Here is a 23,847-nt window from a genome sequence, read left to right as displayed (position 1 = left end):
ACAATGGATCACAACCAATCAAGGATCGGCCTCCGCAGAGCCTCAACATTATTGAAGCAGTGTGGAATCATCTTGACAGAGAGCAAAGGGGAGCCAAATTCCCCCAAAAAAGAGCTTTGAGTGACCGGGAGAACTAGGACTCGTTAAAAGAATGACAAGAAAGCTTCTCTAAGAGGGTTCAGGCTGTGTTGAAGAATAAAGTAAGCCATACCGAATATTGACTTTCAAGATCATTAGTATAGCACAACCCTTGCATTATTTGATATACTGTATTTCTGATGCAGTAAATCAGAGCGCATTTTTACCATTTTCCTTGTAAAGGCTTTGACCCCATCATGATGTACAAAACCAAAACAGTGTACAAATGAAAAATTAACGTCCTAATTCCAAATAACAAAAACAAAGAGTTATTTCACAGCAAATGCAGAGACCCCGACTCAGACTGTGGCAAAATAGAAACATACCAACAGAAGAACAGAAAATTACTCCATAAGCTCACTGAAGAATGACTAAAGGTCACTGATGTTTTACAAGACATGCGCCTGAGGGAACTTAGTACCGCGAATCTCTGTTAGAGACTCAGTGGGCATTTAGATACAAACTGAAATTATGCAAAGTTAAAGTAGACGGACTTTCTAGCACACAGTAACAAAGAATATTCCCTAGAAAAATTAGCAGGGAATTAGGGAATTTATCAGCGCTAATCCTTCATCGTGGCCAGTGCCCTATCTTGTGACGTAAATCTGCTTTTGGTCATACAAAGTTGAAATACTGAATTTATTGAAGTTTTATGCAACCTAACTATCATCCACATGGCCGAAGTGAAATATTTACTCTCAGTTTAAACTGCAATGAAGCTGCTGTACATGTGCATGGCTCCTCTATTGATATGTGAACGGTGATTAATACCAATGCCCACTTCATTGCCAGCGAATGAATCACTGGGTAACACTGCAATCTTGATAAGAGCCACAGAGAAGAATCAATATGACCAAAGCAGCAAAGTATGTCTTGGGAGTCTGGCAATACTGATGAAAATGCAGGCATTTTCTTTCATCCATTAACACAGCACGGTTCTCCAATGAGGGAATAAATGAAAGCACAAAAAACTCCAAATACTTCCAGTAGTCAAGCTGTGCTTCAGCTTTCTCCCCACATATGCAAACTTGAATGGAGTTAGTAGCTTATTATGTTGTCACATGATCTCAGATCAGCCCGAAGAAACTGTCAGTGGAAGAACTATTAGCTTTGACCTTTCAAGGTAAAATCTTCAAGTAAAACACAAATGTGCTCTCCCACTGTTCCAATCACAATATCCCATCTTTTTGTCATTTTTACTCCAGTACCTTTTTAAATGTTATATTTGAAAAGAAATATCTCACATTCATATCATGTTATTGAGGACAGAAACAGTGAGGTTTTCTGTATTTCATTTTAATTACTGAAAGAACAGATTAATTATTGAAAGAGCTGCCTGATTCATTTTCTGCCAGTTGATACCTTGACTAATTGTTTCAGCTGTAATTACAAACGCTCATTAATATCCAGTCATAATGGTCACAAATCTGTTCTGGTCTACACAACACAGACTTTGTGTTGTGCACAAAGTCTGCAGTATAAAGAGTATATATCAGTGCTTGGCTCTATTTATGCAAGCTACACTATGAATGACCTCAGAGCTAGTATTACAAGTGTTAGCTTTGCTAAAACATTTCAGTCAGCCTGATTCATCTTTGTTTTTTGCCTCTTTTGAAAGCTCAGCAGTAAAAAGCATCTCTCAGGATGCATTTTCCTCTCTGTTTGACATATTATTCACATTGCTTTCTTTGCCTGTTTTTGAAAAACATTGTACATCATTACTGAGCATGCGACTTCAGTCTGAAGAGCCACACTCCTGTTTAGAGTTTTATTACACAGAAAGCTGCTTAGGAAATTTCCATCCATCCATTCACTTTCTTAATTGTGCTTCTAGGCTACCTGTAATAGGAGGAGAGGTAGGGTACAACCTAGACAGGTTACTAGTCTATCACAGGACCAACACAAATAAAAAGAAAACTAGAGCCAGTTTAGAATCACCAGGGAACTTAACGTGCATGTCTTTAGACAGTGGGAGGAAGCTATAACCGGTATAAACCTGGTATAAACCCGATATGGATTTATACCAGATACAGGAAGAAAATTCAAACTCTACACAAAAAAGCCAACCAGGACACTGAGGTCAGACTTCTCTGCAGGTATTTCTGAAATGTATAAGAAATGTGTTATTGGGAGGAAATATAAAGGGAATTAAATCTTCGAAATTAAAGTAACTCAGTTTATTATACAAGTGAAAACAGATGTTTTTATCCTCAACCTCACTTTCAGATATGGATAATATCTGACTATGGACAAGTGTGTCAACCCCAGCTCCCGTGTATCCGCATAGACCAGAGCAGTTTGCATACTCGTGTTAATATTAACATCTCTTGCCTTAGGATGTTCCTTAAACGCCATGGTTTATTAAAACACAGCAGGAATTGCCTAGATTTTTCTTTAATCTCACATCTAGCTGTGGGAAACATGAATTAATCTGAAACCTGAAGCAGAGGGGCAGTATCGATCCCCGATGTAGATGTGCCGTTTTATGTTGTAAGTGGAACTTGTTTGGACGTTAAGTGGATGTATCATCCTGAGATCCTCTGTACCACAACAATCGCCTAAAGTAAAAGAGATGTCTTGGTGAAATGATTTGTGATACCTCCAGTTTCAGTCCATATTATTTTTACTGGACAGGTCATCTCATTTTTAACCTCTGGTGATAGTATCGACTGGCTGGGTGTTTGTATTTTGACCTGAATACGTTAAAGCTTTCTAACTCTGGCACTTGGCTCTAATAGTGAATTCTTAGAGGCTATTACTTTCTGAGCACTATCAAACGGGGTTGGGGTAATATGATGGACACACAGATGGTGTTGAAATTGCCTCACAGGCACACGATATGTGGTGCTTTTCCACCTCACTCCTACACCAAAGTCTGTCACTTGCAATGTGCTGCTGAACGCAGGCAGACACACACATTACCAGCAGGTCCCGTATAATAACAGGTTGAACTGTAAGATTGAAGGCACTTATCAGAGGGAGACTGTCAGTCTTGACCTTTAGATTACTGAGTCAGTAACCATGTGTGAAATCAATACATGGACATCAAGACTGTAATGAAGATCGAAACTGGAACAAAAGGAAGTGATGGAGAAAATCTTACTCATGTGCACAGATGTATCTCAGGAAGTTCACAGATAACAAGCACGCCATGTTATGTACTTTAGCTCAGAATAATTTTATTTAACTGATGTTATAACATGTTATAACAAGTTTATAATCTATAGTGAGCCATTCTGTAATGCTACATAGGTCAACATGATGATGTTAAACAATTTTATATTGACTGTAGTTTTGCAATTTAGCGTGCTTTGCTAGCTGCTAATCAGCAAAATTCGAGAGATTGCTGAGACAAATATAGTCAGTAGTTTTGTAGGGGTTTAATATGCAACCATTGCACACCTTTTTAGCTGTGTGTGATTTATTTAGTTTGGCAGATTTCCACTGTTTAGGTTTCAAGTGGGGAAGCCATTAGGCAACGCATTTCATCTATAAGTGATGGTAAAAAAGGAGTATGATTGGCTGTTGTTCAGAGGCACTAGAGGTAATGTGGGTTTAGGATGTAGATGCAAAGCTGGAGCTAGCAAACACTCAGTGTAACATCATAAATCCACTTGCACTTATATTCTGTGGGCTACGACTGAAGGAATGAGTCACAGAATGAGATACAGTTAAATGAAATGAATTTGAATAAGAGGAGATATTTGGTGAAAATGGCGAGAAGCATGCTCGATGCTTGTTCCGTGATTTGTGTGAATCTGACCGAGGTAAACAATGAAAAACTGGCTTTATTATTTGGTTTAAACATTTTTTTCTCATGACACAATCTTTGTTTGTTCTTGCTTCCACAGATTACCAAGCAGCAGCTTCAGCAGACCAAGGATCGCTTCCAGGCCTTCCTCAATGGAGACACACAAATTGTGGCTGATGAGGCATTCATCAACGCTGTGCAGAGTTTCTCTGAGGTACTAACAACCCACCCTACGTAGCCATAGCAGCACAATCACAGTAATAACCTTTTCATTCAAGCTCAGGCGCTTAATGCTTCCAAATATGCTGCATTTCGTATGATTCTAAATGTTCACATTTTCACTCTTGTAAAGAAAAGCGCTTTTTGTTGTGTGTGCAGGATATTCCGCATTATTCTCTCTAAAATGTGTAGCTTTCAATCTAAAAAGTCAGAAAAGCACTGCACAGCGCTCTTGCTGTTCCATGTCAAAATGCCTGAATTCTGAGTGGTAAAATGGTGGCTGAAGCTTTTCACTGCACAGATTATGAGTCAGAGCATGTGGTTGACACAGCCATCTTTTCCAAGCTCACTATTCAATCTGCAGATGAAAAAGTCATTACTACAATGCTTACAGGACAAAAGGAATTACATATAGGGGGATGTGTTAAATTAGTGATGGAAAAACAAGCCATTATGAAAAACGTTAATGTGAGACTGGAACCCTCAGGAAGCGCACACACAATTACTCTTTTTGCAGAAGTTAATTAGGAGATAACTGACACAGGCGTGACAGCTGAACAGGAATCTCATTTATTTTGTGATATTTAATATTAATGTGAAATACACAACAAGTGTTCAGAATTAAATATTGAAAACCTGAAAGTGTGCATCCCTCTTGCACTCATATGTAGGGTACAAGATGTCTTATATGGTCATTCAGCCATCATTGGTGTCATAGAAAAATTTATGGTAAACACATTTTCATAAAATAAGGACATATGAATTTCAAAAATAAAATGTCACGAGTAATTTACTGCTGCACTCTGGTGTTTCAGCACAGTAGTCACTGCTTTGAGTCATAATGAATGCTAAGAACAAAATTTGACTGTCAAAATAACAAAGCAGTCATCTTTGATAATTGCTTCACAGTGACAATATTGCCTTGTCTGGATGTCTCCCTGTTAGGCTGTCATTAGCTGCACACAGAATGCCTGTCTTGAGTCACAGCAAATGCATACATGCTCTGATTTTTCACTCCAAAGTTATTATTCAGTTTAATGGTTTTGTTTTGCTGTTGAAGACAGATATTTGCTGTTTGAAGCCAAGAGTGACAGCAGAGCTGCCATATAATTACTGATCAACATTTTTTTTTTAAATCCATTTCCTATTCAGCTGCAACTATTGACACTGGTCTTTCACAATGTAGGTATTTCTTAAGAGTGACCGTGTGGCAAAGATGGTCCAGAGTGGTGGCTTCTCAGCCAACGATTTCAGGGAAGTGTTCAAGAGGCACATCGAGAAGCGCGTGCGCAGCCTTCCGGAGATCGACGGTCTGAGCAAAGAGACGGTGCTCAGCTCCTGGATGGCCAAGTTTGACACCATCTACCGTGGCGATGAGGATCCGCGGAAGGCGCAGCAACGCATGACTGCCAGCGCGGCTTCCGAGCTGATCCTCAGCAAGGACCAACTGTACGAGATGTTTCAGAATATCCTCGGCATCAAAAAATTTGAGCACCAGCTGCTTTATCAAGCCTGCCAGGTAAGGCATCACACCTGTGTGACACATGGCTTTGCTCCTTGACTCAAATACATGCAAATTCTGTCCCAAGTTGGGACATGCCAACCTCTGAGCATGGTCCATCGACTTCTAATTCCTTAATTAGACTAACTGTTTAACATTATGCACAGTGCAAACTGTTACTGTGGTTTATTAGATCCCTCCTTTGTGTTTACTTTAACGCTGCAAGTTTATTTCTTCACCTTTTTTTCCCCCTTTGCAACTATACGCCACAACTTCTCGGTTCTCCTGTCTGTGCTGTGGTTAGAACACAACAACAACAACACACTTTATCCTTATAATACCACAGGCTAGTTGCCTTTTTGCAGGGTGTGAACCGGATAATTTGTTCATAGATTATTAATAATAACAGTGGCACATTTATGACTGTAGGTGCATTTAGAGTTATAAATATTTGTCCCATATGGAACTGTTAGTGCTAGTGTTAAATGGGGATATTATAAAAGCAAATTAGTCTCCTTGACATATATCCCTTGATACCAGACAAGCAATGCTCCATTGTAGTGGAGATATATTGTGATTGCTGGTGGATAAAAGTGGACACTTGGGTGCTTGTGTCAGACATAACTCTCCTTCCCTTGCTGTCTTTACTGCTCACTATGAGAAAGCTAAAAGCACTGCTAATGTTGCCTTTCTTTGCGATTTGGCAGCATTTGGAGGAAACCTCTGAAATGTTCGTATCTGGTCACTAAATAATTTCATTTAGTTCTAATGAACACATCTTATGGGAGGCAGTTTAGTTTTTAAAGCACTTAGCTACTTTGGATCAGGTGTCATTCTACCTTCAGCAGCTGCTAAAATACAAGCAGATGGCATGAGATGCTAGTAAGATAATTAAATTAGTTTAGTATTATTGAAATGTTTCAGATGGAAACTAACTATATAGGCAGTGTTCTGCATGTGTGTATTGCTTATGAGCAATACATGGCGCTCATATTCAGTGTGTTTTTCCTCCCAAGCCTTTAAAGATGCTTAACCTATTTTTTTATACTCTGGCAGCAGAGCTGATGGTATAGGGTCACAAATTTGCATGCAAAACATGCAATTTCTTCAAACAGAACCTAGCTTGAACAATGCAGATCAAGAATCAACAATTCACCAGTACAAATGAACAAATACAAATACACATGGTGCATAATTGTATTTCTTCACCCTTGCATTGCAGTTGCAGGTAAGTTGGTCATTTACGCGTCTCCTCGTGAGTGAAACAATCTGAATAAGTGCGTTTGTTTTTATATCTGTTTTCACTGTAACTGTTGTTCCAGGTGTTCTTGGCATCTTGTTTCATTTCTTTTGCTGCTGTAATAAATGTATTTGACTGTACTATTGGTGCCTTGGAGCATCTCTCAGTAAGCAACCAGCTGCTGCATACTGCCCTCTACTACACGATAAAATCCGCACTAAAAGGAAATGCAGCAATCCAGTCTGCATGGCTCAGGGCTGCTGGGATTTGATGAAAGGTTTTCATGGATTGGCTGGGATTCAGAGGCCATCATTTTTTAGCTGTTATCACTGGGTATTTATATTTTTTGCACTTGCATTCAACTAGTCAAAGGAAACACTGGTCTATTTCTGTCTCGTGCTAAAGTAAGAGCAGCCCCTGGAAATGACTAACAGACTGATTAGACGTGTACGGCCAGCTGCTGCGCCAGCCAAACTCTGAGCATGGTCTACTGACTAATGGCTGCACATTTATTTATCTGCAGTGACACCAAGCATGACCAAATAACTTAAAAATGTGCTTGGTGTCTACACTGAAAAGTCATAATTAGTCTAATCTATGGTGAAGTCTGTGTCCACTTGTAATTCTTCATATGATAGCGTTTATAGAAAAATATGTTTGTATTGGGTTTTTCTTGAGTAAAATAGTAATGTGAGAAACCAGTTTTAAAACGTCTAGGAAAACTTTTCATGTATAAGTGTTGAGAGTTTTGTGAGCATTGGTTAACCTGCGATGGAAGAGCTTTTTACTGCTGTTACAATCACTTTTTGTGTGACCTTATTTGTATGATTGATGGAGTGCTAAGTTATTAGCTAACTTGCTGAAACTTGAGTTTCATCAGTAGACTGTAAACAATAGAACCAGGCACCTACCAATTAGCATTCGGTAGCAAATAAAATACTCAAATTTCACTAACCAAAATTGGAGCACAGACTTTCTTGACGGCTGTCTGTATTTTTGGTCAAATATTTGCAATAAAAATGTTCCAAAAGCCATTAGGACTACAAACAAGGATAAATTTGGTCCAAATTTCATGACTCAAATTAGCTGAGGTGAAGCCAAGAAGACACCTACTGTTAGCAAAGATTAGGCCTTTACAAAATTTGAATTCCTTTTGTAGCCAATATACAGTTGTTGTGATTGTTATGGTTAGCTTTATAGACAAAAATTGCTATGTGTTGTTGTGAAGTTTAACATGGGCACCTAGCATGCAGCTTTATACTTGGATGTTAATTCTACAGGGATGTTATAACTAGGGCTGGGTATCTTCACTGAATTCTAGAATCGATTCGATTCAATTCGATTTGAATCTGGGAAATTTTGCCTCAGACAGTCAGAAATATTATAATTCAGATCAGTACATTTACATATTTTTGTATCTATAAAAAGGAAGCTGACGCTTTCCAGACTTTATCAAAGGTGTGAGCGTCACAGCAGATGCCTTTGTGTCAAAGTAGCTGAAGATAAAACACAGAAAAACATGAAGGTGATTTTCCTGGCCTGGGATTTTATAAAAATATTCTGCAGTACATCAAAAACAAAAGAAAACCATTAATCAACATATGAACATTACCTCTGAAGTTACAGCGGTTTTATTAGAGACAGCGTTTTGCATTTTGTATAATTTTAAAAAGTTTAAATTTGTTCAGAAGCCTATTGAACGGCAGAAATTAGGTTTTCTTTTCGGAAGTAAGTAAAAGGAAAAAAAAACATCGGCCGACAGCGCTGTAAATAACGGTAGTCTTGTGCATAACAAGCAAGTGAATAATGCAGAAAACAGATTTCGGGGATAGACGGGAAACTGTTCTTGAAGTACACTGAGAAAGAGAGAGAGAGAGCTGTGCATGAAGTGTGATTTTATCGTGGTAGAAGCAAAACAGTGAAAGTCAGAGGGAATCCATGACGATGTTTATGTGAAGCGCAGTTTGGATCTTCTTTTGCTGCTGGTTCAGTCAATATTGTTTGGAGAGAGATAAAACTAACAGCTTTGGAATCAGCGCAAAAAGGGAGTAAACACAAAGCGCGGACCCGCCGAAACATCAGAATCAGCGAGCTGTCGGCTTTCAGCCTCGACCGTGTCCGTGCCGTCGGGTGAGAAAGGCGACATCTCACTGATTCTGATCCGCAGGTCCGCGCTTTGAGTTTACGTCTTTGTGCAGAAGCCGTGTACCTGCTCTCATTTACTGTTTTAAATGTTTGGTGGTTGTCAAAATTTTGTGACGTTTCACCTGAGATTCTGGAATTTTGGGCAAAATACATTTATATAAAAAAATCGATTCAGGATTTTAATGAATCGATATCACGTTATCCAAGCCAGAATCGATTTTAATCGATGAATCAATTATTAAAACCCACCCCTAGTTATAACCCCCTCTGTGGCATAACTTACACCATAATCTGATGGTGCACCTCTATTGAAATGTAATTGTCACCTTGTCACCACCTTCTTTTATATGTGGCAAATCAACAAGGTAACTAACACATAAAACAACACACGCATGAAAGCTGGTAACAAGTTCAGCCAATTATGTAGGTTACATTGTAATGTAGGCTCTACAAGGATTGCCTGCAGAAGCCTAAATCAGAGAAAACCCACTTTAAGTAGCCAATACAGCTTTTGGCAGTTTTTTCTTTCTTTCTTTTTATTAGCTCAAGAGTTGATGCCTGCTTTTATTGCTATTAGTTTGATTGTGTGACTGAATTTTTTTAAGGTATTAGTTAAAATTATGGAAGTAACACAAATCCAGAAACAAACACACTGCTTTAAAGTAGCAGTCCGGCAGCTCCTATGTTCTGCAAGGTAAAATTATAGCTTTTGTAAAAAAGAGTCTGTTGATTTTTACAATCGGTTATCCATCAGGAAGAACTGCGGTGAAAATAAAATGCAGACTTAAACTGAGGAATTGATTTTTACTTTTTTATAGATTTCCGTCTCTGTCCTCGGCAGTGCATTCTTTAGCTTTGGTCCCTATGATAAGTAGCTGATAGTGTAAACTACAACACAATTTAAAACACAGAAACAAGCAAACAAAGAAATCAAACCAACCCATAAGCACTTATGTTTGCTCTTGCAGCTAACAACAGGACATTTTGTATCCATTGCTAGTGGCTGATGCATTTTTGTTAATGGCATGAAACTCACTTCTCTTGCACTCACCTCAGGAGAAGTGAGCATGAAGGGATGGCATTATGCACGCTTTCAGGTCAACAACTGCTCGGTAAAGTTCTTACTCTCTTGTAGAGCTTGGTGGGAACCTAGTTGCTGAAGGAACTGAAGTAATTAGCTGACAAATCATTTCGGCACGACTAATGCTACCACTGCTCGCAGATTCTCATTCTGAGTTGTTTTAATCACTGATATTTATTCACATCAATGGGCTCTCACTTAGTGAAATGATTCTCTAATCTCGAGCGACTGATTAAATTACCTAAGCCTGGGAATAAGAAGAAAAGCACAAACAAAATGAAACTTTCCCCTCTGAAGAATTGCAAATCATGGCCTGTAGACACCCACCCAGAGCGAAAGATGATATTCCAATCAGTTTGCCTTTGACAGGTTTTTAAAGGAGATCCCTCCTTTTTCCCTTAAATTTGTTATGTCAGCAACTGTTAGTTGGGAAATGAGGCCTGAGCTCTTCCTGGTTTAGCCTGTTGCTGATATAATGGCGTAATGGAGCCTCTTCACTCCACACAGGATTGGGAGAGGATGAAAGCATTTGCTATGCCTGGCAAGCCACCTCTTAGCTGAAAAAGCAGTGATGTGAAGCTTGATGTGTGGATGGAATATAGACAATATTTATTATATGGGAAAACTATAAAACAAACTATTTCCATGTTTTCCAAATCTCCATTATCACAGCAAAATAACAACCTCTTTTCCTGAAAAGTGTACTAATAGACTATTTTATAGTCCTAGCTTGAAATATTCCCTAAGTCCAGTCCTTAAGACATGGTGCCAACTCTCTGTGGGAACACCAAGTGAGTCGTGACATCTTCTTGTTTTTCCTCTGTGCTTTGATGCATTTGAGCATCCCAGCTTTACCTATAAGCAGAAATCAGTACTTGGAAACCCATGTGGAGTCATTTCTCTTTATCCAGAGACACTCACTAACCGGGGAGGCTTTTGCATGTTGATGGGCCCTCTCTCACACTTCCATCTTACAGAATAGCCTTGATATTGATGTGGTTCTGTAGCCTGTTTTGGTTTTCTAGCCACAGATTGCATTGAATCCAAGCTCAGTTTACTTCAGCTTCTTGCATTCAAAGATCTACCATACCGTTCCATCCCATATTCTCTGGAGGTTGCAAAACATATTAGGAAACCCTGATAGTGAAGTTTTTTCTGAAGGTCTCCATCTGCCGTAGCTCAGCTCTCTCCGATCTCAGCTTTTGTTCTTCCCTTGTCTGAGTGATGACCTTCCCGCCTACTCTTGCTGATAGTTTCTCAGGCAACACAAGCCTTTATCTCTGAGACAGACTGCCCTTGTTTCACGGCACACTTTGGCTACAGCGTTGCTGTGCTTGAGCACCAGCTTTGCCTGCTTCTAATGGGGTTCACTCTAGCTCTAGGATGCTTTTGCCAAAAAGCCCTATGACCAAATTTTCCACCATTGTTTCATATAGAGTACACTGCCAAATAAGGCATGGACGTAATCAAAATCACTTACATCATAGCACCAACTTGCAATTAAGTGTTGTTCTGTTGATAGAGTTATTATAGGTCAGCTATAAAGATCAAAAAAGCTATGCCCATCACAATGTATAATAGGCTGGACCTGGTTTAAAAAGATCATGCAACAGGTTTGAAAACAGATTCATCCACATGTCAAACAGCTTCCATAAAATGATTTCTGTGCAATGCTTCGAGTTCAAGGCTCTTATCAAGGCTTCTGAAAAGTAGAGTTACAATCTTAAACACTCATATAATAAGTGTAACGTAACATATCTTATGTGTTGTTAAGTGCTGTAAGCAGGAGCCCATTGATGTGAATTTGTATTTGTATACAAGTCTATCTCTAATAACTCAAATCATTTTTTAGGACTTTTTAGGACTCAGGGTGAATATAATTCATGCCTACTTCCTGTTTTGAGGTGTCCCTAGGTTTTAAGAACAAGGCACTGTGTTGAAGATGAGCAGAAATGAGATGGATGTTCTTGAAAAAAAAAATGTAGTTGCAATTACATTTTCTAACTGGGGTACCTTGCACGATGGTGCGCTCAAATAACTACAGCCTTTTCTCACATCGTGCAGATTAACACACATAAAGCACAAACGCATTGATGCAGACAGCAGCAGTTCTAAATATAGGACAGCTTCAAGTCCTGCAGGTCCCATCTAGCTCCGATCTAGCCCTGCCCGCCCTGTCTTTGGTCTTTATAAAAATCTGCCTCTGGCAATGTTTACAGGCTGCCGCTAATGTCCCAGCATCCACCTGGGAATGTGTTATCAGCTGAGCTGTTAACTACCCGCCTGCTTCTGCTCTGTCACCTTTAACCTGCTGTCAGTCTAGCTAACACTGAGGAAGTGTCACCTTTATTTAGCTGCAATGGTGCTGTAACATAGACAGAAATTTACCTTTTAGCCAGTCTTATTTATATGAGATTACCTGTCCACCTATATTGTCCCTGAGAGCCACTGACAATAGTGACCTTTCAGTAGTTGTAGGCTTGATAAGATTGGGGTGCAGTGGGCCTCAGTAGGTGGTGGCTGTTAGTTCCATCAGCTCTCCTCCCCTTTCACAGCAAGCACTGTCTTTCCTTTTCAAAGCTGTCAGGGCAGAGATGACAGTAACAGGAGAAATGCGACCCCATCCCCCCCTTCACATTGCACCCGTTAGATTCACGTGCTCTTTCCATGTTAGCAATTTTGCAGATGAACTGCAATTTACACATATCTGTAATAAAATATGTGTTAATGCCTTGTTCAATTTCACTTATAAAAGATTTTCCTGTGAAGAGATATTTCCTTGACATATGGGTTTAGGTCCGTCGTATTCTCTGGATTTAGCAGGAGGGGGAAAGCACACAGCACACATACAATAAAAATGCAGCGTCAGACACTAACAGGCTGAGCTGCTGAATTTCCAGGCTGTTCTTTTGGGATTGCAAGAATCAGATGTCGCTTGCACCGCAGTCCAACAGTACCCAGATCTCTGAGCGTTTTGACAGGCAGCACAAGACCAGCAGCAGCAGGGAAAGAAGGGAAAGGAAAGCATATAGGATCATTCAGAGCTGTGGCTGTGGATAAATCTGTTTTTGGGGTTTTTTTGCTCTTGGACAATGAAAATAATACTCTGGTTCATGATATTTCCTGCCACAGGATGCTCTCCATCATTTAAGAGTCTCAGCGTGGCAGAGTACTGCTGTGCTTCTAATGCAGACATTCTGCTGCAGCTGGTGGCAAAGTCTGATTATGTGCTCTACTAAACAGGAACTCTGGGTTATGTAGTAGGGTGGCTGTTCAGTGGCCAACACTGGTAGCACACCACACTTGACAGTTCACCATTTAACACACATCTGAATATATTACAAACTGATAACACATTTCAGTAATGAAAACAATATTCCATTAATTGCATGACTAAGCTTCTAAAATGTATTGCCTTTTTTTCAATGTACAGACCGTGACCACGGGTGTCTGTGTCAGTCTTTTCCCTCCTGTGTGTTACTTACTACACCCCTCCTCTGCTTCTAATGGCTGCACCGTGACTTCACCTCATTCTCTCTTAGAAAGGATTGCTGGAAGGGGCGAAGAATCAATATGGCAAAGCCTGAAAGACAAGGCCTGTTAATGTAATATAAGTGAGTGAAATACCATAAGGCACAGAGAGGTCAGGTCTGGCACGCATTCCATTAGCAGGAGACCAGAGGAGTTTAAAGCACTGTTATCACAAATAGAATCGGGAGCTCAGCTGGTGAGACCAAGTGGCTGTGATACATTACCCCTCTCAAGAACACCATGCTATATGCGTTGCATATTTTATGGTATCCTGCTTCTGTTGGGGCACTATTTCATGTTATTTTCAAGCTTGTCATATTGAAAGTCACTTAACCCAATAAGGGACATATAGTTGGAAAAAGTATTGCCACATTTTCAAATAACTGAATGATTTTTTTAGACAGTGAGAAATATAAAATATTTTAAAGAACTTATATTATTACAGTGCAGCTCATGCTCCTGCTGTGCATTGAAATATTAGAGATCACAGGTTTCTTCTACAATTTTGCAATGTTTTTATCGACAGTCTCTTGTCCTGTATGTTTGGCAAACTGAAGTATTTTTATTCTAGAGATTTACTTTCTCTTGAAAGTAAATCTCTGATACGGTATGTGTGTGCCACGAAAACTGTAGCGTCACATTTTCCCACCAGTTTTTATGCTCATGTAAACCTCAAGAATTTTACAGTTTAACAGCGCCTTGGTGAGACGGGGCTGATTTTTATTTTTCACTGTAAAACTCACGCACACCACACCGCTGGGTGGAGAGGTTTGTGGCTCCCCAGGTGCAACTGTGCTGCAAAAAACACCCCATCTCAATTAGGCTGCAGACCTCATAGTGGGAACGGTGCTGACTGGTGAGTCACAACATCAAATCTGACAAGAATGAGACATTTTGGCTGAGAGAATAACTGAAGGAGTGAAACATGCAGAAGCACAGTGCATGAAAAAGACATCAGCCATTTCCACTACATCCTCGTGTCAGCTAATATAAAACTCTCATTCATTATTGATGTAAGAAAGACGCAGATTTCTCTGCTTATCATTACTCTGGGGCAAATTTTAGGCGAACAGATGTCAGGCCTGCATCTAATGTTGTCCAGTCGAGGCACTTTTCAAATATTGTAAATGAGTTGCGTTATCTCTCGTTTTGATCCTGTGCACCAGAAAACGTTCTGGATGGCTCATTTCAAGACAGAGCTGTTCTTTATCACTGTTATTGTCATTTCTTTTGGCCCACCCAGCTTAGCCTTTCCCGAGGCATCAATTTAAGATCAGCTGTTTGAAATGTGCAGCTTGACCATGGCACATCTACACCAAAAGCTATAATGTGAATGAACCTGCGATAACAGTGAAAGCACTCAATTAAACAAATGACCCAAGCTCGTGTATTTAATTTGGGATGCTAGAACAATAGAAAGCAGCAGCTTACTGATTTTGGTAATTCATTATTAATGGTGGCACAGTGGTGCAGTGGTTAGTGCTGTCACTTTATAGCAGGACGTTCCTGGAGTTTTAATGCAGTGGACAGCCGGGGTGGGTGTCCCACATGCTTGTTATGTTAACTGGTGATTCTAAATTGGCCGCAGGTGTTAATGTTAGCATCTCTGTGTTAGCCTTGTGATACAGGGAGCAATACTGAGATACCCTCCTGCCTCTTTATGATCCTGAATTGGATCAGTGTTTAAGAAAATGGATGCGTCATTAACATTGGATGTACTGAGAGTGGGCTGAGCAGTAATAGCAAAGGATGTGTGTCATAATGGAAAAAATAAATTAATAAATAAAAATACAAACAATTGCCCCGAACAGCTAATTGTAACCAAATGAGCGCCCACGCAGTTGCTATGCTGTATTCCCATAAACTAGTTCAACTAGTAATCGGAAGGTTGGTGGTCCGATCCCTTGCTCCAGTCTGCATGCCAAATATCCTTGGGCAAGATACTGGCTGCTCTCCGATGCATCCATCAGAGCGTGAATGTGTGTAAATGTTAGAAGGCACTTAGGCTTGAATGGATGTGAAAAAGGCATGTGCATGTCTTCAATTGCTCAGGTAGAGTAGAAAGGTGCTTTATAAGAACCAATCTATGTACCATGTACAATAAACAACAGCTTCACCAGTGTCGCAGTATTTTTTAGTAATAGTAGCTTTTTTGTTTACAACTTTTACTTTATTTATATTCTGTTTCTTGTGATAAATTAGATACTTGCTAAAAAAAAAAAGGCCTCTCAATAATTATCCAGTACCTTAAATTTAATTATCTAAATTTAGAGTTTTCTTTGTTCCGCCTCCAGCATCTGCAGCTGAAAGTGTGCGTGAGCCGATGTTGCCCACATCTTTGTTATGTCATTAATTATTTATGACAGCTTGCCAGAGCTCAAAGACAAAACCACATTCAGTAGAGTGTTTTTCAGTATTTTAGCAACACCAAGTCAAGTTGACTGTCCTTGTGTTTGCGAATCCAGTGCGACTTGAGTCCGAGTCCCAAGTCTACAGCCTCACAGTTCATTCACTCAAATTGAGTCATTGAAAGCAACGCCTTATGTGACTCCACAGGGAGCATAAGACCAGCATAAGACCTCGGGCCATGTGACTTGACTCAGCAACAGCTGTTCCTGAAGTGAAAATCTGAGAGTTTAATAATAAAATTAAAAATAAAAATCTAGGGAGCTTACCAGATCTCTGTAACGTGCTCATATTTTCTGTCCAAGGCAAAGCAGTTCAAGGTGGCATTACTTGCTTCTAATCTCACTTAACTGTTGTGGCCCAAATTACATTGTAGGAAATGTATGTGGCAGCGCGTGACATGGAGGAAGACTGCGTGAAATGAGAAATATATGTGTTCCTGCTGTATCAGTGTTGATTGTTTCCTTAGACCATGTGCCCTCGAGGTCTGATAAACATATCAAATTTATTGTGCTATATGTCATTGTGTTTACTACCGTTCTCTGTGTATTATCACCAACAACTGTTATCTGGCTGTATACAATAAGAGCAATATGCCGTGCAGGTCCTGTCTGGTTCCTCATGAGCGTACGTGCACCTCGTCAGTTGCCATGACATTCCAACAAAACTGGCTAAATACCTATATTCCTATGCAACCTAAACAAGTCATTATTAACAGTAACAATAATGATAATATTTCACATTTAAAGCATTGCAATACCTAGTGGGATTCAACTGACTTGCTTTTCTCTGGTTACCAATAGCTGGACAACCTGGATGAGCAGGCTGCACAGATCAGACGAGAGCTGGATGGTCGTCTTCAGATGGCAGACCAGATTGCCAGAGTGAGTCAGACTCAGCGGGGGAATTCATGCTTTGTTATATAGTTAATATGTTGCCAATATGGTGTAACTTTTATAAACATCGTAGTGGAAGAGAGTAGTGTATGGGCAGTATTTACAAATGTTGCTGTATTTACTTTACACATAATTAGCATTGCTATAGGAAACTAATTAAACTGACGTAAATGAACCTTTCTTTGATATTTTTATCATTTTTATTTTACCCGACTTGTAGTTCTCTTCTGAGCCTTTTTATATTTTTGTCAACAGGGTGGAAAGTTCCCCAAATTTGTATCTAAAGAGATGGAGGCCATGTTCATCGAGGAACTCAAGTCTTCAGTGAATCAGCTGATGGCCAACTTGGAGAGCATGCCTGTGTCTAAGGGCGGGGAGTTTAAACTCCAGAAGCTGAAGCGGGGACACAATACCTCTATCATCGATATGGGCCAAGAGGATGAGAACACGCTGTCCAAATCTGATGTGGTCCTGTCATTTACTTTAGAGGTAATTAGATACTAGATATGAGTGTGTGATGATCAATATGTGAAAATCACAAGCATTACAAAGTTTCGATGGTTTTGAGATGGAGTACTGTACAAATGTTTCAGGCACTCAAAAGAAGTAGGGATATTTACAGAAAATAAACTATTTTGACACATTCGCTGCATCCCTAAACCGTTCTAGACTTTTAGAAAGGTTTAGGGATAGACCCTACGGAGATGCATGTGAGAACACAAGTGTCTGATGCAGCTGACATTAAATAGTCTTTAATTTACTTGTTATTAAGTCAGTGTGACATCTGATTGTGCTATTATGAGAATAAAGCAGGTAATAGCCTGTTGAATTAGATACAAGGACTTCTCTTTCAGAGACATCCTTGTATCTTCTTCCTTTTCGAGCCAGCTCTTTATGAATGTCAGAATGAGTCTAGGACTAATCAGACACCTCGATGATGGTATTGTGAAATGGATATCTGACATATAGCCAACTGTCATATAAATGCAAAACTGCATCTGTCTACAACATAACTTTTAATTCATAACTTGTATCAACTACTTGAGACTAAGTATAGAAACACACAGCAGACCTGTTCAGGGGACTGAACAGACGCCGTGCGAAGAGCAGACTGGCATAAACACATACACACAAAAACCCCCTTTTACCTGCTCCTTAACGGAGCAGGTAAATGTGAGTCATCTTGTTATCGGCTTGTCTGAGATGAGCTATTACCATGGAACAGGGAGCTATCGCACCTCACTTCTTATGATGCGGTGCTATTTTGGAATCAGGAAGTACATAATGTGCAGAAGAATAAGACCCTGCTTCTTCTGTTTGCTCACAAACAATTTGGCACACCACTCTAGAGATTGAAGTCTGAAATTATTTGCACAGTAGCAAAAGAAGTATGTGTTTTTGTGAGGTGGCACTGTGATAGGTCTTTGGTAAAGCACCAAGTTTATTTCCAATCGCTGAAAGAATTCACCTCTTCAGAAACTCGAGGTGGAATCACTTGTGATACACAACAAGTCACTTGATTCCTGCGTTGAGTACATAGAAAGAGCAGATGTTAAGATTTTCATGCACTGTTCAAAAAATTTTTAGAGGAACACCTTGTAATCAGAGTACATCATCAAGGCAATTACATTTCTGGAATATTGATCTGATCAGTTAAGTAGCAGAGGGGGTTGTTAATCAGTTTCAGCTGCTTTGGTGTTAATGAAATTGTACTGGAGGGTCAACAATGAGGCAACCCCCAAATGAGGACTTATTTTACAGGTGGAGGACACTATATTTTCCCTCCTCTTGTTTTCTTACAGTTTATTTCCTAGTTTTGCATTTGATTAAGGCTAGTGTCACAACTGGCAGCATGAGGCGATACTTGGGCCCTGTAGAGGTTGCACAGGTAGTCCAGCTCCTCCAGATTTGCACATCCCAGATCCCGGAGCAGATCCCCTCGCACACCGTCTGCTGTTTAGGAGCATGCCGCAATGTTGTTAAGCCATGCAAACTATCATGTTGGTGCTGCAATGAAATTTGAGCACAATGGATTAGCCTGCTGCAGCATTTTTGGCTTTGGTTATTGGGTGTTTTTAAATTCAACCCCTTGTTGATCATTTCCATTTTCATCAAACCATGTGGCATCGTTTTCTTCACAACACGTTATCCAGTCCATATCAGTAAAGATATCTAGCATGATATTTCTCTCATTGAGATCTGATGCATTTTCTACGTGTTCCTTAAATTTTTTTGAGTGCACCCCCCCCCCCACCCCCACCCCCCACCCCCAAACCCTGCAAAATCTGCAAGATGACTAGATAACAAACAGCATAATATACAGGAAAGTTAAGAATTACTTTTGCTAAGTAAACTCTTGTCTTGCCAGCACATATTTCTGCCTTTGGCTCTCCCATTTGAAATTCATGGTTACAATTTAAGAGTTACCTCTGGCAGTGTTATCTCTATATTGTGTTCAGAGTTATTAAAGAGTGAATATAAGACCTGATGTGACAGATTATTCCTACTAGCACTTTTGATGATAGAGAGTTATACTTCACTGGAAGGAAATCTGAAATTATTACAGCCTGTTCCAGTAAAAAAAAAAAAATCAACTACAATCTACATTTTTGTACAACGAGGGCACTGGCCGTAAGCTTAAATCGTCTTTGTGGCTGGCATACTGTTTCGAAAAATTACTGCCTAGAACTGCTAGCTGCTCATAAGATGCTGACTTTTTAAACTCCGTTCAGATAAATCGCTTTACATCAGTAACCTCCACTGAGGTGTCTATGCTTCCCAGGTGGTGATCATGGAAGTGCAGGGCTTGAAATCACTGGCTCCAAACAGGATTGTTTACTGCACCATGGAGGTGGAGGGAGGCGAGAAACTCCAGACTGACCAGGCAGAGGCATCCAAGCCAACGTAAGAGCCTTAGCACGCACCTGCATGGTTTTCCACATGCATATATATGAATGACAAATACCTTAATAATGTAACTCAAATCAGTAGAGCGTAGGCACTGATGCCTACTGAGGAATCTCTGAAGTCAAACCTCTGGTTTAATGGAAGATGAATGTTAATGAAGTGTTAATAATTGATTTTTGTTGTTTCCTTTAGATGAGCCATCTGTGGTTTTGAGCTTTGCGATCAAAACTATGTAATGGTAACACGAAGTGTAATGTAAGATCCATGCTGAACCACACTTTGAGAAATTAATTGGCTCTGAGAAAAATACTCTAAACGTATGCTGTTAAACTCTCCCACAACCCAGTGGCTTCTTGGTGTTCTCTCTAGTGTTCCTCATTCTCTTTCACAGGCACTTTGTATGTAAATGACTGCATTAAAAGGAAATGGAAAAGCACTGTGAAGTTTACCAAAACATGAGTTTGCTTATTTTCTCAATTGAAACCTTTTTTCTTTTTTTGGACCAGGGCAGGAAATTCAGATCTCAAACACCTATATATGGAAAATACCTGCACTTAATGATGATTATATGATTTGCAGCAGTTGTTGGGGTATTATCTAGAAATGCAACATTCAAACTTAGGCTTTCGTTCCTGGTTCAGTGAGATAGAGAGAGAGAAAGTGAACAGCAGTTGAGGAAGATAGAAAGCGAATGAGAAGTGCAAGCATCAATAGCGAGAACAAGAGATATATTTTTAAACATATTTTTTGATATTCTTTTATTCATAGCAGTCATTTTTAAAGCACACACAACCTTTACATAACCCTGTGAAAAAGATTCTCAATAACTAGACTTTGTGTGAATGCAGAGCAGAGACATAGACCGTCTTGTCTTGCAATTTTAATGAAGTCTTCTTCAGACTCTGTACACTTGTACTGGCTTGGGGAGGGGGACTGCACATTTAGAAAATAAACAGTGGAACAGGGAAACACTGTATCCTGGCATTCACATTATGCTTCGATGCATACCGCTTATGTTTTTGAAGACGATCGTCGGGATTGATGGGCAGCAGCAAGTCTAGAGTCTGTGGGAGCCCTAGACAAAAATTCTCATTGTGTTATAAATTATCTATCTACTCGTTATTATCTATGCCATTCAGAATTGCCTTACCTTTTTCTCCTCTTCCTCTTCTTTCGCCTTTTTCTTTTGTCACTCCCAGATAGACAAAAGAAACAGAGAAATAACCTCCTCTTCATTTTTATTGATTATCTTTCTTTGTATTCAGTAGTGTGTTTAAGTGGTGTCATTCAAGCCAGACTGAGTGAGTCAAGTGAGTGGACCTGCCCAGGCTGCACTCTGTTGATGGATCAGGGCGATTCTCAGTAGCTTCCCAAACAAGGCATTTTTTAGCCCATTATATTATTGATGTACTCAAATAATATTATTATGTTTATTAGATTTATATTAAATTCAATCTGCGTACTATAGATGCTATAGATTCATGTTAGCATCATTATGTATAATGTATAGTTGGGACAAAGGTGTGTGTAAGCACAGCTGTGTATCCTATCATTTTTCCAGAGTAAGTTGAAGCAGAAATGCTGTGTTTCTCTTTGATTTTAAATTGGAACTGAAAGTATCAGAGACCACACACTTCTGGTGACCCGTTAGTAATGATTTTGTCTGGGTGGAGGAGGGGGTTGCTTTTGTAGAAGTCTACACATATAGAACCTAATGCATGTTCCACCTTTAATAAAAGTGGGTTTAAGGAAAATTTGTCTTAACAGTAAATCTCTAGACTCATGGGACAGCACAGATCTTTATTATTAAAGCTGCTGGAGTAAGCTATGATCTACAGCTGAAACCAACGTTTTTGACTGGTTGAGGGTTGTTAAAATCCCATAGCATGTTAAATACAAAATGGCATAACATAGTTCCCTTCTGTGAAATTCCCCATGGTTTGTACATATCCTAAATCATTCCGTTGCTTCCCTTCTTGTTACCAGTTCATTAGACTCGATTAACAACAATGACGGTGGTGATGAAAAATATATCTGCTGCTAAATATATCTACCCTTTTTCCTCTAATTAACCAGTACTGCACAGTACAAGATACAAGATAAATGTCCATGAAACATTCATGCAAATTTGAGCTATTTTAAGGCCCAAATGTCTTCCTCTGATCTCCTTAATTTAAGAACCATTTTATGAAGAGAGACGGAAGGACATGAATGAGGGGACGGATTAGAGGAGAACAAGGCAAGGGTAATGTGTGTGTGTGTGTGTGTGTGTGTGTGTGTGTGTGTGTGTGTGTGTGTGTGTGTGTGTGTGTGTGTGTGTATTCCAGCATATTCCATATGTTGTGGGGACATAAAGCTATTTACAGCTATTGTGAGGAACCCACACATTAAAGTTGCTTTTAGGTTAGGGTAAGCCTCCCAGAAATTATTGTAGTGACTAAAACACAACCGTGTGCGGTTGCTTATATGCAGCACAAACAAGTATACACAAAAAACATTGCAAAGACCTATATGAGATAAATGTGTTAATGTACAGACTGCTGCAGGATATTTGCATACAATAATTGGATGTGTTCAGCAGCCATGTGCTCAGACTGACATTGAACTGACTATCGTGGTTCTGATTTAACTCGGATGAGCCGATAAATGTTTTGACATTCATTTAATTCTCTCGTAATTTTGTAACTCAGATTTTTTTCATTTGACCCATTTGAGCAAGCACATAGTTGTATCATATTTTGTAGGAAAAAATTGCAGGAGGGTAGCGCTTGCACATCCATTAATAGACCTTAGAATAAGCCACAAGGTCACCTTCATGCTGGTACAATGGTTCCATCTGAAATCAACACAGCTCACAGTCACTCCTCACTGTCAGTCACCAGCTCTTCTTCTCTTCCTCTACATGCTGTGTCTGCAACATCTTTGTGTACATAAAGCGGCAATTAATTATGAATGTTAGAAATGCTTACAAGAAAAAAATCCTTTTCTAGATTGGAAACTGACACCATGTTTGTCGTGTCTTGCTGCAGAGTGAGAACTTAGAGCGTGGCATTCATGTTGTATTGCTAAAGCTTCATGAGGCAGCTTTGGCACGTTAGCAGCTATAGATGACAATGAGAGATAACAGAGGCTTATATATGTTGTATCCTATGATTGCAACAAACCGCTTAGTTTCTTGTCATTCTTCTTGCTTGTGCATAGCATAGCTGGTGAGATTCCAGATTGATATTAATGGCTTGCTGTTAAATGATAGCTTATTTTAATATTTTTGTAAACACTGCCACACTCATGAATGGCAGTTTAAACTAAACATTTCAAAACTAATTCTGCAGAATCAGATATACAGTCTCATACATTACCTTACCTGTCAAAACATGGTGCCTAATTATTATATTAAACGATACATACAGGTGAAGTATCCTAGTGCCATAGCCTAAGGCAAATATGTTGAGTCACTGACAGATATCTAATGAAGCAAAAGCTCTGAGCTATTTCAGAAGTGAACTGTAAGACTTCACTCTCACTCCTCACATCATATACTGTACCAAACACACCCTCACAGTAACACTGCAAAATCCCACATCGCTTTTGCCGCTCTGGACTGCTTCCTGCTATTTCGGATCCTCCAACACCCGGACATCCATCTGTAGGCTTCTAGGGCATATATGCACAACACTAACCAGTTTTAGTTGGATATAGTTACTTAGAAGTTCAGAAATAGAGCCATACTTACATGTATATTACTTTTCATTTACCCCAACCTGCCTCAACCTGTTTCTTTCTTTCTCAGTTTGGTACCAGGGGTATCTGACCAGTGAGGCCTTTCCCTAAGCACAGTCTCAGACCTAGATCTTACATAGTCTATTGATAAATGGTGCCTTGCTAGTAAATTGAACATATTTGCAAATAGTAATGAGTTTCAAGCCTACATGGGAAACTACATATATATAGATATATACACTAAGATGTAGTGCGCTGCGTTAACCTCAACTATACTTACTGTTTTAAAACACTCTTTGTATTAGGATATTT

The 23,847-nt window shown here is 39.5% G+C and overlaps 1 protein-coding gene across 12 annotated transcripts in view; it reads left to right on the top strand.

The window, feature by feature from the left end:
• Positions 1-23,847, top strand: part of cadpsb (Ca2+-dependent activator protein for secretion b) — a 66,526-nt gene that overhangs the window by 11,191 nt on the left and 31,488 nt on the right. For all 12 annotated transcript variants that reach the window (XM_086292879.1, XM_086292878.1, XM_086292877.1 and 9 more), the window contains exons 2-6: positions 3,990-4,103; positions 5,295-5,627; positions 16,816-16,896; positions 17,164-17,397; positions 19,691-19,812. In XM_086292879.1, coding sequence (XP_086149005.1) covers positions 3,990-4,103; positions 5,295-5,627; positions 16,816-16,896; positions 17,164-17,397; positions 19,691-19,812 — 884 coding nt within the window. The remainder of the gene's footprint in view (positions 1-3,989; positions 4,104-5,294; positions 5,628-16,815; positions 16,897-17,163; positions 17,398-19,690; positions 19,813-23,847) is intronic.

This window comes from Aulonocara sp. 'chitande type north' Nkhata Bay, linkage group LG5 (genome assembly GCF_057382095.1).
Source record: "Aulonocara sp. 'chitande type north' Nkhata Bay isolate Kocher_YH1m ecotype deep benthic linkage group LG5, A_spYH_male_GT1.1, whole genome shotgun sequence".
NCBI lineage: Eukaryota > Metazoa > Chordata > Actinopteri > Cichliformes > Cichlidae > Aulonocara > Aulonocara sp. 'chitande type north' Nkhata Bay.
Note: the sequence above shows the minus strand (reverse complement) of the source record. Positions and strands in the feature narration are given on the sequence as shown.